We start from the raw sequence: 14,953 nt of genomic DNA, 5'->3' as shown, positions 1-14,953 counted from the left end.
TCCGGCTCGCGGGCTGCTACTCACCGTGCTCGGTCTCAAGACCGCAGGCCTGAGGCTGCCGAACAGAGTTCACAACCGAATAGAAGTCTCGAGAACAAGGCCACTACAGCAGCGCCGCGCGGCGTCAGCTTTTATAGGAGCGGGAAGAGGGCACCGAGGACCCCGAGTTCGTGACGTCACACAGCCGGCCGGGCTGGCCGTTGAGAGTGCCTGACGGCATGCGGAAGGCGGGTGGCAGGTTCTGGGCGCCGCAGAGGTCTCCTGGAGAGGTGCTGAGCGGCGATGGGTGGAAGGGTGGCTGAGCAGGAGGGGGACTTCCACTTTACTCCGCCGTCCTGAACAACGCCGTGCTCTCCTTCCGTGCGGACGCCGGCACCGGCTGGGGAACCATCGCGACCCGAAGGGTCTTTCAGGCAGAGGCTGTCTTAAACTGCTTGAAAGACCCCAGTCCTGAAAAGCCTGGAAAGAACAAACCGCAAAACCGGTTGTGGGTGGGTGTGCTTTAAAGGAGTCACCTCAGCCTGACCACTGTTACTCTCCTAATAACCCAAGGAAATAAGGGTTTTTGGTTTGTTTGGTTTTTTTTTTTTTTTTCCGACCTGGAATTAAGGACTTGAACCTTACTCCACTGATAACTGAGCTTTAAAAAATTACGGATGTTGAGTCAAGGTGTCTCTAAATACTCCTGACTTGGTGCACCTGCTTAGTTTTTATTTTCTTTGCATTTTAAGACGGGGTCTCGTTTGGCACAGAGTGACTGCAAATTCATTGCGTAGACCAGGTTGGTCTAAAACTCGTGAGATTACCGGCTTTTTTTTTTCACCACATATACTCGCCTTATACTCTTTTTGTTTTGTTTTGTTTTGTTTTGAAACAGGGTCTTACTAGATAAACCAGGTTTGGAACTCGCTATTTAGACCAGGCTGGCTTTAAATTCAGATCTGTGTTTCCAATAGCTCAGCGCTGGGAGGCAGGCACCACCTTGTTGGATAATCTTAACCTTTATTTCCTACCTTTGAACTTTGAAGAGGCTTTCACACCCCAAATAGCCATTGTTGGAGTGAAGCGCCAAGCCTGGAGAGAGAAAACAGGGATGTGGAATGGAGGGTATATTCTTCGGGTAATCATGCTCTCTGCCTGTGTGTGAGGCCTGTGAGGCCCGCGCTGGGAATCCATCCAGTAGTGAACCAGGACAGTCAGCCCAACCTGAACAGACTATGCTGTATGGGCAGCTCACAGAAGGCTGTGATAAGGTCGCTAGAATGAAACAACTTTGAAGTAAAGGGAGAGGTCTGAAAGGACCCATCTGGCCTCAGCCCAGCCAGGAACTGGGCACTTGCCTGCCCTGCCCCGCTGTGTCTAGGGAGCATCACTATCCCCACCAAGGCGCCAGGCTCACCTAGCCAATGAGCACATGATGGTATTCCTGGCACCACAAAGACAAAAGACGTTTCCACACAGGGCCTCCTAAAGAAACCAGAGCCTACAGTTTCTCCAGGACAAGTCTGGGCAGAGAGGCCAAGCAATGGCTTGAATGACCAGGTCTTTGTCTGATGGCTGTGGTATCCAATGTCTGCCAGGTGCCACAGCTGATGACAGAAGATGAAAGGCCCACAGTTCTCAGGCTCTTTATCTGCAGCACTGCCTGCCCTTCGCAGCTCCTACTTAGGGCCTGCCAGGAAAGGCCCACTTGGAGAGCCTTTTCCTCTCACATGGCATAAACTTGGTGGGCTCCTTAAACAGTCCTGGGTCATACAGCTAGTCTAAGAAGCCAGTACACTGCCTGTCACAAGATAGGTGTATGTTTCTCCAGAGGGATGAAAGCCTCGGTACAGGAATTAACCAATGCTTGGAGGAGAAAATGGAGGTTTTAGTGCTGGGACAAAGCTTAGCATGCCCAGGACCCTGGGTTCAATCCTTGCGGTGCCCAGACTATTTAAGGTACAAATTAGTTCACAAAAGATGCACAAGAAATTGTTTGCCTCAAAGAAATGGAGCTAGCAGGTGGGGCAAATGTTGGGTGATTTGTATATTTTCCTGCCATTTGCCTATGGGTTCATAGGCATGTTTTACATAGTAATTTTTTTCCCTGAAGTGAGTTAGGCACAGCACTACAACTTTTTTTTGCAAGTCTGTTTTCTGGTTCTGGGGATGTGGTTCAATTGGTGGTGTGCCTGCCTTGCATGTGTGAGGCCATGGGTTTGGTTCCCAACACCCCCATAAACTGTACAAGTCTGTAACCTCAGGAGACAAAAACGGGAGACTCAGAAGTTCATGACCATCCTCTGCACTTAGTGAGTTCAAGAATAGTCTGGTCTACATAATTTTGGATCAGCTGAGGCTATAGAGTAAGAACCTAAATCAAAAAAGAATGTTTAAGTGAATAATGCACTTATAATTGGCCCCACTCAAGGAAAGGCAGCTGGGTCAGTTTCCAGTGTAATGAATCTAACGTGGGGCAGGCTTTTCTGCCTTTTTTTTCTTTTTTTTTGGAGCTGGGGACCAAACCCAGGGTTCTCTGCCCTTTAAACCATCCAAGGTGATTTTTTTTTTTTGTTCTTTTTTTTCGGAGCTGGGAACCGAACCCAGGGTTTTCTGCCTTTTAAACCATCCAAGGTGATTTTTTTCTTGTTGTTGTTCTTTTTTTTTCCCCGGAGCTGGGGACTGAACCCAGGGCCTTGCGCTTCCTAGGCAAGGGCTCTACCACTGAGCTAAATCCCCAACCCCCATCCAAGGTGATTCTTAAGCTTAGGGTAAGTGGAGAAACCTCTGTAATAGGGCCTCAGTGATAACGAGCTGCCAGGGAGGAGCCAGCAGTATTTATCAGGAAAGACTTTTTGAATCAACTCTACTTTCTCTGGAAACCTCCGCTTAAGGAGCCAGGATGGCTGCAGGATTGCAGACTATAAGCTGGGAGCAATGCATCTCCATCCAGTTTATAGTAATTGTCAGTCTAGATCTGAAAGAATTGACTCGTCAGGATTCCCGTGTGCGTGCGCGCGCGTGTGCATGTGCGCGTGTGCTCCAAAGCTGCGCCACCCTTCATTCTCTCTGCATACGTGAAATCAAAACCCCTTTGTTTAGGCAGGCCTGATGATGCACACATGGAACCCTAGCACTCAGGAAGAGAGGCAAGAGAAGCACAAATCTGAGGCCAAGTCTGGATTACATAATGAGTTTTAGAGCAACCTGAGTAGTCTCAGACACTCCTCCTTGAAAATAACAAACTGGAGCTAACAAGACTGACGGCTCAGAGCACTGGCTGCTTCTCCTAGAGGACTCGGTCAGTCTCCAGTACCCACATGGCAGCTCACAACTGTTTGTACCTCCAGTCCTAGGTGATCTGACACCCTCACACCAATGGACATAAAGCAAAAATAAGTTACTTAAAAACAAAACAAAACCAAACCAAGGGCTGGAGAGATGGCTCAGCGGTTAACTGACTGCTCTTCCAGAGGTCCTGAGTTCAATTCCCAGCAACCACATGGTGGCTCACAACCATCTGTAATGGGATCCGATGCCCTCTTCTGGTGTGTCTGAAGACGGCTACAGTGTACTCATATATAATAAATACATCTTTAAAAATAAAATAAACACAATCTGAAAAGCAGAGCTGTGGCCCCAACATACATACCATGACCCGGAACTGAGCCCTGCCTCTCTCCCCATCTCCTCCTGTGCTCCAGAGTTCTGATGTATACCCGTTTCCCAGGATACAGCCTCTAGGCAAAGTGAAAGCCTGGGAGTCAGGCAGGGCCCTTGGGAAAAGGCAGTTGTTTTGATAAGTTATTTCTGGAGATGATTAGCCTTAGTGAGTGTCCACTGCTGTCAAATGTCTCCAGAAAGATTCCTCTGAAGACGAGCCGCCTCAGCGGGTTTAAAACAGGAATGGGGGGCTTTTTGGACGAGCGCGAATATGGAGGAGCAATCTCTTCAGAAACCAGCTACTCCAGAAACCCCTCCTCCTGCAAAAGCTCCTGGTCCTCTGCCTTTATTACCCACTCCTTCTGATGAGCAGCCAGTATTCTCCTTCTCAGACCCCTACCTTACTTACCGGATAAACCGCCTTCTCAGACAAATGCAAGATGTAAGAATTCTCCTTGGTCATCTGGTCATGGAACTGAGGAACTTGTCTGCCCACCGGAAGCCTGCCACTACAAAGGTTGCTGACAAATGAAAGCAAGCTATTCATCCATGATATTTAACCACCACAATCATTCCAGCTCTTTCTGTACCACACATACTCAGTTATTGTTTTGCAAGCTGGTTTGATACTTTCTTAGAATAATGAAACTGAGTGTGAATAAATGTGTACAGGGTTACACCCAGAAAAAAAAAAAAAAAAAAAAACAGGAATGGGGGGGTGGGGTGGGCAGAGATGCAGCATTTAAGAGCACTTGCTGCTGTAGCATGGACCGGAGTCCAGGTCTCTGCACCCATGTTAGGTATCTCATGGGGATCTGGTGAGCTCTTCCGGCCTCTGCAGGTGGCACTGTAGTGACGTGGTGTGCTTGCTTAGATGTAGGCAAACATTCTGTACTAACGACACAAGCTAAAGTCATCGGAGAAGAGAGACCCCTCGGGTGAGAAAATGCCTCCATGAGATCTGACCGTAACAGGAACTGAATCCTGAGCTGCTCTGGGTCACATGGCTGATTTATTGTTTGGCTGAGACAGGGTCCCATCACGTATCTCAGGGTCACGTATCTCCAACTTGCTATGTGGCTGAGGGTGACCTTGAACTTCTGGTCCTTCTGTCTTTACCTCTCAAGTACTGAGATCAAAAATGTGCACACCATGTCTCGTCTGTATACTTGGGGGGGGGGTGGAGCTCAGGGCTTTGTGCTTCTTGATGAGCACTCTACCAGTTGAGCTACATTCCCAACCCCAACGTCCTGGTGTGTTTGTTCTTGTTTTGTTTTAAATGTGATTTGTTTGTGTGTTATTTATGAGTGTGTCTTAGGGTTACTATTGCTACGATGAAAAACCATGGCCGAAAGCAACTGCGGGAGGAAAGGGTTTATTTTGCTCATGGGTCTATATAACAGGTCATCATCAAAAGCAGGGAAAGCAGGGACCTAGAGAGAGGAGCTGATGAAGGGGCCATGGAGGGGTGCTGCTTACAGGCTTGCTGTCTTACTGACTCAGGACCACTTGTCTGGGAACAGCATTGCCTGTAATGGGCAGGGTCCTCCCCCATCAATCTCTAGACGGGACCCTGTCTCAGCCAAACAATAAATCAGCCATGTGACCCAGAGCAGCTCAGGATTCAGTTCCTGTTACCTTAGGCATCCACCCATAGGGAAGACTCTTGGTGTGCATGGGAGGCCAGAGGATCGCATCTAAATTAAGTAGCTTTCCTTCTCAAAGGGAAGCTCCTGATAACCCTGCAAGGGAAGGTATAGAATTCTGTAAATGACTCAATAGCTTCAGAAAGTACCTGAGACTGGCCGGGTTCACTAGGCTCTGCCCTTCCATGAGCATACAGAGGCAGTGAAGAACACACAGACTTTATCAGAGAAGTGTCAGCAACTAGAAGAGGCAAAGACCAGGGAAGTGACTCTTAAGCTGTTGAGCTAGCTGCCTGCACAGTGTGCAGTGTGCTCCTGGTTTCTAGCTTTCACGAGCAGTCACCCATGCTGGGGTGGGCTTTTCGGGACACAGCTGTGTTTGAGATATTTCTGCTCCTATAAGTAACCCCTCAACTACACTCAATCCTCGTAAAACTCACTGGCCCACTAGGTTGAACTCGGTGGTTGCTTGCTTCTGTCTGCCTTCTGTTCCCTGTGCCAGGTGATTAGACAGTGTTAGCATCGCCCCAGGAACACTGTCATACAACAGCAGTAATTCAGTGTGCTTGTTCTGAGATCTCCTGACTGCAGACTGCTACTGTGTTGCCTCTTTCTGGGGCCGCCACTCTAGAGCTCACCACCCGCCTCTGTTATATAATCCTGAGTGAACTACTTTTTCTCTGAGACCTGCTCTCCTGTGTTGGAAGAATTCAAGAATTGAAAAGGAGGAGGCCTGACAGTGACCCTTTGCCAAAACGCTGGGATTGGAGGAATTAAGGCCCAAAAGAGAGCAGTTACTGCCAGTGTGAATCTGAGAAGAGGCTCTCCCATACTCACTCCCCCATGCTCCAACCCAACAACAGGGGCAGATCAAAACCTCCAGATTAATTTGGGGAGTCTGAAAGTGGGGAAAACTGTCCCTGGGTCCTGCCACCAAGTTTCTTGCTAAGAATGCTAACACATCTACAATCCCAGGAGTTAGGAGACTGAGGCAAAAGGATTGCAAGTTTGAGGACAGCCTGACTATATAGGGAAACCATATCTTAAACTAAAAAGCTCGTTGGTAGAATCTTTACCTAGTGTATTAGGTACCTCTGTTGCTGTGCTAAAATACCCTGTGTTGTAGTCTGACCCCCTCCCCCAGCATAGCTGCAGCCATTTTGTCCCATGCCAGCCAGCTATTTCATATTGCTGCTGTAATATGCCTGCCAGTCATTGACACACAAAAATAATGACTCAGAGCAGGGTCAAGCTGACCACATCCCTGCTATGTTCTGTATGAGGTTTAATTTTAAGAAATTCCACAAAGCTTTATACATACGACCCATCAACTTAAAGGTCAATATGAATCTTTAAATATACCTCTAAAAAAGTTCTAATATGAACCTCTAAAATATCCCGAGTCAGAGCTGACCACCAGGAAACACTTCCTGAATCTGTGTATGAGCTCATTGTGGCTCCTTTTTTTTTTCTCTTCTTTTTTTTCTTTTATCTTTTTTTTTTTTCTGGAGCTGAGGATGGAATCCAGGGCTTTGTGCTTGCTAGGCAAGTGCTCTACCACAGAGCTAAATCCTCAACGCCTTTTGTTCTTTCTTTCTTTCTTTTAAAGATTTATTTATTTATTATACATAAGTACACTGTAGCTGTCTTCAGACACACCAGAAGAGGGCATCTGATCTCATTACAGATGGCTGTGAGCCACCATGTGGTTGCTGGGAATTGAACTCAGGACCTCTAGAAGAATAGTCAGTCCTCTCAACCTCTGAGTCATCTCTTCAACCCAGTTTTGTCATTTATAAGCCTGTCTGAGAGATGTTTGTTGTCACATGCTCGAATAATTCTGAACCTCATCCCTGATTTGATCAGTACTAGGATATGTGTTCAATGAACCATCCCTGTCTGACTGACATCGATGTTCATATAGTTGTGGGGTGACTTTCAGACCCCAACACTCTGAAAAAAGCAACTTAAGGGAGAAAGGATTTATCTTGGCTCACAGTAGGTGCAGTGGTAGGAGACTGAGGCAGCTGGTCACGTTGTATCCCTAGTCAGGAGGAGCAGAGAACAATGAGCATTTAAGTTCGGTTAACTTACGACAGGTTTTTGTTTTTTTTTTTTTAATTTATGAGCCATGCCATGATAGTGCATGTCTTTAATACCAGCACTCAGGAGGCAGAAGACAGGTGGATCTGTAAGAGTTTGAAGCCAATCTGGTCTACAGAATGAGTTCCAAGACAGTCCTAGACAGCCTGGACTATCTAGAAAAAAAAAACAACATTTATTTTTAAAAATAAATGTGTGTTTGTCTCTCTCTGTGTGTGTGTGTGTGTGTGTGTGTGTGTGTGTGTGTGTGAGAGAGAGAGAGAGAGAGAGAGAGAGAGAGAGAGAGAGAGAATAACCAGGTGCTGGGACCCAAATTCAAGTCTTTTGCAAGAGCAGAAAACACTCTTAACCACTGAGCCATCTTTCCATCCCCAGCTTTTTCCTCTTTCCATAGTCTAAGCCTCAAGCCCAGAATAAATGGTGTGGCCCTCCATTAGAGTGGTCTCATCTCATTAACCTAATCTGAATAAACCCTCACAGGTGTCTAGAGCAGTGACTCTCCGCCTTCCTAAAGCTGTGAACTTTAATACAGTTCTCTCACATTGGGTTGACCCCCAGCCATAAAATTATTTTTGTTGCTACTTCATAACTGTAATATTGCTACTGTTATGAATCACAATGTAAACATCTGTTTCCCCATGGTCTTAGGTGACCCCTGTGAAAGGGTCATACTAAACCCACAGGTTTATTCTAGATCTTGTCAAGTTGACATTAACCATCACACTCTGGTTTCAACTGTTGGGGGAGCAGTAGTAAATGGAGAGCTGCCATTTTGATAGACGCAAGTCCGAGGTGTTTCAAGTTCATATGGCTACAGGTGTGCTGTTTGCTGGCTCCGTGGAGGGGGAAGGGGAGTCAGGACTTTCACCGAGCTCCGGTACAGCGGGAATGCGGAAGTGTTACAGCTCTTAGAGGAGAAGCGAGGAGGTTTGGACAGCCTGTGCTGGGCAGGTAGCCAAGGTCCCAAGTCTCTCATCAGCTACCGCAGCATTGACAGCAACAGCTATAGGCGTGGCAGCGGTTTGAGCCTGTCCCCCAGGCAGGTCCAAGGTCCATCAATGAACGCTTCTGGAGAGAGAATGCTTCCCCAAGTGTTACAGCTCAGTAAAGACAGCACTCTCAGGTGACCTCAATCCTCAGTGAAGTAACTTGTGAGCTTTATTCCACATGGACAGGGACAGATGAACCTTAAGTAGTGGGGTGGGATTTAGGGGGTAGATGTTTCCTATTGGCTGAGCTTGCGACGCTGGTGATGCTCTATTTGCATAGGGAAGTACTCCAGGTGCTACAGTACAAGACTGTCCACCCATGGTCTTCTCAGTGGGGTGTTGTGGTTACACGTGTTCCAGAGCAGGTAAGAAGAAGATTAACTCCTACCGCTCTCAGATTTCAGATTCCTGGGTCTGAGCTCACTCAGAAATTCTGCAGACCTGCGACCACCCACCTGCTTTAAATGTCTCATGAGATAGGGGAAAGGTGCCTTCCAGCCTGTCACTCTCCTCATTTGTAAGTCAGACCTTGATGACAGTAATGAGAAATGTCATCGTTTTTGGCAAATTTATTTATGTCTCTGGAATGGCTAAACTTAAAAGACTGACAGTATCAAGTGTTGACAAGGCCATGGAAGAACCGACACTCTCAAACGCGTTGGTGGACTCCACTAATTGGAAATACCTACCAAAGATAAACATCCATGAACTTGGGGTCTCAGCAACTCCAGTACTGAATTTATGTCCAATAGAAGTAAGTGCATGGGCTGGAGAGATGGCTCAGCGGTTAAGAGCACTATCTACTCTTCCAGAAGTCCTGAGTTCAACTCCCACCAACCACATGGTGGCTCACAACCATCTGTGATGGGATCCGATGCCCTCTTCTGGTGTGTCTGAAGAGAGTGACAGTTATATTATATACATAACATAAATAAATCATTAAAAATATGGCTTCCATAGGTTATGTTTCAATATTCATAAGAACTGTCTTAAGCGCCAAGCACATAGGATGAGGACACTTTTGAACGAATACTTTCTGTCAAGAACTAATTCACTCCACAAGAACAGTGTTAGCCCCATTCAAAGGGAGAGCCCCATGACCCACTTACCTCTAAGTAGGTACTTTAAGAGTTAAGAGTCAGGGGGTTGGGGATTTAGCTCAGTGGTAGAGCGCTTGCCTAGCAAGCACAAAGCCCTGGGTTCGGTCCCCAGCTCGGAAAAAAAGAAAAAAGAAAGAAAGAAAAAAAAAAAGAGTCACTTAGGTTCCACCGCCTCATCACCACTTGAGACTGAGCTTTCAGGATGGGGATCCTCAGAGTGGTCACGCTCAGACCACGCCCGAGCCATGACAGCAGCTTTATTCATGAATCAAAAGTTAGAAATAGGACCGGAGAGATGGCTCAGAGGTTGAGAGCACTGACTGCTCTTCCAGAGGTCCTGAGTTCAATTTCCCAAGCAACCACATGGTGGCTCACAACCGTCTGCAACGGGATATGGCGCCCTCTTCTGTTAGTCGGGCGTATATGCAGGCAGAACATCGCATACATTAAAAAAAAAGTTAGAAATTGTTGCGCGCCCAATGTCCCGCCAGCACGCAGCAACAGGATTCTTCTGTGAACAAGCCTTTACTGTGTTACAGCTCTTCTTAGTGTTACAGCTCTTCTCAGTGTTACAGCTCTTCTTAGTGTTACAGCTCTCTTGAACAGGGACCCGGAGCAGCAAAGTCACTGGCCTTATATACACAACAGTATGCTAATTATCTCTCAGGGATTGGTGGGGCATGGATCACCCCACTATCACCCCACTACTTGTCCTCCAGGGATTGGCGGAGAATGAATCACCCCATTAGCGTGGTACCGCCCCTCATTAGCATATTAACGGTCAACTGACACCTGGCACAAAAACCGCACATGTGCCGTACTGTTGTTCACCACTGGAGGGCGCCCTATATCTCATTATCGTATGGCCGCCCTAGCAAGGGGACAAGCCTGCACATGCGCAGTAAGTTGTCGACATCCAGACAAGGCTGGATGTCGGTGCCATCTTTGTTTCGCCCTGCTGCTCTCTACAAGAAATAACAACACTGTCTGCGGTACAAATAACCTGCAGGACATTCATGCCATAAACTTTTTTTTTTTGGTTCTTTTTTTCGGAGCTGGGGACCGAACCCAGGGCCTTGCGCCTCCTAGGCAAGCGCTCTACCACTGAGCTAAATCCCCAACCCCCATAAACTTTTTTAAAAAAAATTTATTTATTTATTATATATGAGTACACTGTAGCTGTCTTCAGACACACCAGAAGAGGTCATCAGACCTCATCATAGATGGTTGTGAGTCACCATGTGGTTGCTGGGATTTGAACTCAGGACCTCAGGAAGAGCAGTCAGTGCTCTTAGACGCTGAGCCATCTCTCCAGTCTGCTATAAACTTTTAAACTGAAAGAGAAAACCAACAGAGCATAGATGTACGTCAATGTTGAACGAAAGTCACTAGGTGCAAAATGACTTACTGTGTGAATCCTTTTCAACAAAGACCACAAAGGGAGGTGAAGAAAACTAGCAATGGCTGCTGAGCAGCTGACGGGTGTTGGGGGATCTCTGGAGCCTTAGGCTCTTTCTATCTTGATCCAGGAGGTGGTTTCATGAATCAATTCAGCAAAAAGAAAAGTTATGTATGTAGCCAGGCATATTGGCAGCACAACCTCCCCCTTTTTTTTTTCATTCTTTTTTTTTTTTTTTTTTCTTTTTTTCGGAGCTGGGGACCGAACCTAGGGCCTTGTGGTTGCTAGGCAAGCGCTCTACCACTGAGCTAAATCCCTAACCCCCCCCCCCTTTTTTTTTTTCATTCTTTAAGAAAATGTACTTGTTTCTCTACAGCAGAAATAGGGAAGTGGAATACGTCTGTGGAAAGCACATGTCTGCAAAGTGGGTCTCAGATCACATCCTTTCTTCTTTTTTTTTTTTTTTTTAGTTCTTTTTTTTCGGAGCTGGGAACCGAACCCAGGGCCTTATGCTTCCTAGGTAAGCGCTCTACCACTGAGCTAAATCCCCAGCCCCTAGATCACATCCTTTCTAAAGCAGGCTTCTTGTTGCAATCTTACTCCTGGCTTTCCCAAAGCCGGCACAAATACTTCTCGTCTGTTTTGGCCTTCATAGCTGCCTCCTCTCTCAGACAGGCTTTCCTTTCTAGGTTCAAGCTTGTAAAGACTCGTCTTTTCACAGCCTTCTTGCCCTCAATAACCATATAGAATAAACTGCCACTGTCGGGGGCCCTCATTAAATAGCTGACCTTCACCCAGAACTTGTTCTTTGCAGCACCAAGCATCTCAAACCGGATCGTCTCTGGGCTCTCTTCCTCCTTCTTGAAGCGGCCTGACCACAGCAGGATCTTCTTCTCTAAGTCTGTGGGCTTGTGCGGCGGCACCCCGTGTCTGTAAGACTGGGTTGGAGCTTTGGGACTTTCCTGTGGCTTGGTCCAGAATCCACTGATCATCTTCAAGTCGGTGTTTCTGGTTAACCTTGGAGTTGAGGAAGCATTTCTTTCATATAACCTAAAATAATGCCCAGCCTCCAGGCGCAGGCCGCGGAGGCTCCACATGGCCGCTGCTCCACCGACAACGGCAGCGACTACCTTTAATCCCAGCACTTGGGAGGCAGAGGCAGGTGCACCTCTGTGAGGTTGAAGCCAGCCTGGTCTACAGAGTGAGTTCCAGGACGGCCAGAGCTTTTACACAGAGAAATTCCGTCTTGGAAAAAAAAAAAAGCAAAACAAAACAACAAAAAACCTGACTAAACAAACAAAAGACAGTAGCATGTGGACTGGAGAGATGGCTCAGTGCCTCAAAACCTGTCAACCCAAATTCAAACCCAGGTATCCACATGGTGTAAGAGAGCTAACTCCCGGGGTTGGGGATTTAGCTCAGTGGTAGAGCGCTTGCCTAGCGAGTGCAAGGCCCTGGGTTTGGTCCCCAGCTCCGGAAAAAAAAAAAAAAAAAAAAAAAGAGAGAGAGAGCTGACTCCCAGATGTTGTCTTTTGGTCTCCAAAAACATATGTGTCACGCACGCACACACCATACACACAAAATAAATTTTAAATAGGGCCAGCAAGATGACTCAGCAGCCTTCTGATATCCACATGCATGGCATAACATACAGAACACACAGGCGCACGCGTGTGCAGCATACACACACACACACACACACACACATACACACACACATGCACATAGATTAAATTTTAAGATTTCTCTGTGTGTAGCTCTGTCCTGGAACTCACTCTGCAGACAAGACTGGCCTTAACTCACAGAGATCCACCTGCCTCTGCCTTGCAAGTGCTGGGATCAAAGGTGTGCACCACCACTGCCCAGCAGAAAGAGAAAATTTTTAAAAAATAAATATTAAAATTCAATTCCCAGCAACCACATGGTGGCTCACAATAATCTGTAAAGAGATCTGATGCCCTCTTCTGGTGTATCTGAAGACAGCTACAGTGTACTTATATATAATAAATGAATAAATTTTTAAAAAAAGAAAAAGAAAAAAATATTAATGTATGATTTGTTTTATATTTATGCGTATGTACCTAAATGCATGCATGTGCACCATATCCATGCAAATGCCCTCCGAGGCCAGAAGAGGGTGTTGGATCCCCTGGAACCAGAGCTATTGGTGTTTGAGGCCAGGGTTGTGAATTCCCGATGTAGGTGCTGGAAGTGGAACCCAGATCTTTCAGAAGTACTCTGAACAGCCAGGCCATTCCTCCAGACCCTGAAAGATTGTTTTTAGGACCCAGCAATGTGGTAATACATTCTGTGTGCTTTACATCGTGTCGGTGTCACCTTAGAGCTTCAGTGGCCGCTCATTCACATGGCTGCCCAACCACTCTCTGCCAAAGCTGGAGGAGCAACAAAAGGTGTTGGGAGCAGCGCAGTGGGAAGGTCCCTAGGACAGCTTAGTGCCCAGAGTCTAGCCTTGGCCCTTGACCTTGGACAAAGCTCCAGAAAAGTCTGTCCTTGCCTCTCCGTGGGCCATCCCACGCAGAGCCTTTGCTCACCTCAGGATGCTTCGTCAGAAACTCAAGGCAAGAGTGGTGTCCACAACTAAGTGACAGAGGAGAGAGTTGGTTGACACACATTTATACCCTATACCACCAGAGGCCCAGGTTGTGGGCCTCCCTCCAAGGCAGGAGCTGAGGAATGGCACTGTGTAAACTAGTGTGCCAGGCAGGAGCTCAACTCTGTAACACCAGGGAAAGATGGTGTGGCTACATAAATGGTGCCAGATTACACATCAGAGAAGTGAGGACATAGGCTTTGGGCCTGGCTGTGGCTATCCCAACACAGGAGGCCAAAGCTTATCAGAACAGAATGCCCTGTGCTTTGCTCCACTCCACCTCAGAATGGAGAACCTACTAGAACAGATGGGTGCCCCCAAGGGCTCAGAGAAGGCAAAGACAGGGGACTGTCGCTGCACAGCTTCATCCTAGCTAATGCCCTAAACCATCATCACCCAGTAGTCTGCCCAGCAGATGGTGCCAGAGTGCCAGAGGGCCACTTGTCTGTCACAGAGCAACTCTGCCCCCGCCCCCACCTTTGCTCCTCCTACCTAGAATTCAGTGGGGTCCTGTCCAGAAGCCTTGTCTGACCTAGTCTGACCCTGTCGGGCCAACAGAGGCCTCAAAAAACCAGTGCAGCTCTGTCCAGTCCTCCAGCACTGGGCCAGTGCCCCTCTGTGAAATGGGTTCACATTAGGTTGGGCAGCAGGGGCAGGAGAGCTTTCTTAGGAGGCTTGAGCTAGGACAGGTAATAAGGAGAAAGACAGTTTTAGAAGTCTCCCTACTGGACCTCTGGGACCAGGAATTTGCACTCGAGACAAGGATGTCATTTTCTTTTTATTTCTTATTTACTTTTTGAAGAGGGATGAGACTCAGCTTGTGGCAGAGGTCAGAAGACAGATGTGGGAATCAATTCTTGCTTTCCACGTCATGGATTCAGGGAACCAAACTCAAGTCATCAGGCTTGACAGCAAGCTCCTTTACCCACTGAACCAGCTCGTTGGCCCCAGGAACTCATTTTGAGATGCTGGTCAAAGGAAGCACATCAAGTGGGCAGTTGGTTATGTAGCTCAGAAGCTCACAGTAGAAGTTGAGGCTACAAGCTGGGATTTTTTTTTTTTGCCATCTCTTCACAGATTTGCAGGGCAGAGTCTGAGGTAGCAGCAGTGCTGGCAGTGCAGACCTTTTAATCCCAAAACCTGGGAGGCAGAGGTAGACAGATCTCTGAGTTTGAGGCTAGCCTAGTCATTAGAGCTAGTTCCAGGATAGCCAGGGCTATACAAAGAAAAAAAAAAAAAAACCTGTCTTGGGCTGGAGATAGCTCAGCGGTTAAGAGCACCCAACTGCTCTTCCAGAGGTCATGAGTTCAATTCCCAGCAACCACATGGTGGCTCACAACCATCTGTAAAGAGAACCGATGCCCTCTTCTGGTGTATCTGAAGACAGCTACAGTGTACTTATATATAATAAATGAATGAATGAATCTTTAAAAAAAAAAACAAACAAAAAAAAACCTGTC

General features: G+C 47.1%; 2 protein-coding genes across 6 annotated transcripts in view; both read right to left on the bottom strand.

The window, feature by feature from the left end:
* Skp1 (S-phase kinase-associated protein 1) overlaps positions 1–4,345 on the bottom strand; it is a 19,159-nt gene extending 14,814 nt beyond the window's left edge. Inside the window, exons 1-3 of one of the 5 annotated variants that reach the window (XM_063268591.1) lie at positions 3,635–3,728; positions 1,014–1,074; positions 25–459 (exon numbers count right to left, since the gene is read on the bottom strand). The gene's annotated coding sequence lies outside the window, so the exon portion shown is untranslated. Of the gene's footprint in view, positions 1–24 lie in introns of all 5 variants that reach the window. The other 4 variants (XM_063268590.1, XM_063268588.1, XM_063268589.1 and 1 more) reach the window with 4 other exon arrangements.
* On the bottom strand, positions 3,893–14,953 carry LOC120095320 (protein FAM162A-like). Its single transcript, XM_063270098.1, has one exon. The coding sequence runs from the start codon at positions 11,977–11,979 to the stop codon at positions 11,479–11,481; it is 501 nt and encodes a 166-aa protein (XP_063126168.1). The 5' UTR covers positions 11,980–14,953; the 3' UTR covers positions 3,893–11,478.

The sequence above is a fragment of the Rattus norvegicus genome, chromosome 10 (genome assembly GCF_036323735.1).
Source record: "Rattus norvegicus strain BN/NHsdMcwi chromosome 10, GRCr8, whole genome shotgun sequence".
Lineage (NCBI taxonomy): Eukaryota > Metazoa > Chordata > Mammalia > Rodentia > Muridae > Rattus > Rattus norvegicus.
This window is presented reverse-complemented; position numbering and strand designations above follow the sequence as displayed.

Excerpts from the sequence above, each read along its gene's own strand:
- LOC120095320 (XM_063270098.1), bottom strand. The coding sequence starts at position 11,979 with ATGTGGAGCCTCCGCGGCCTGCGCCTGGAGGCTGGGCATTATTTTAGG.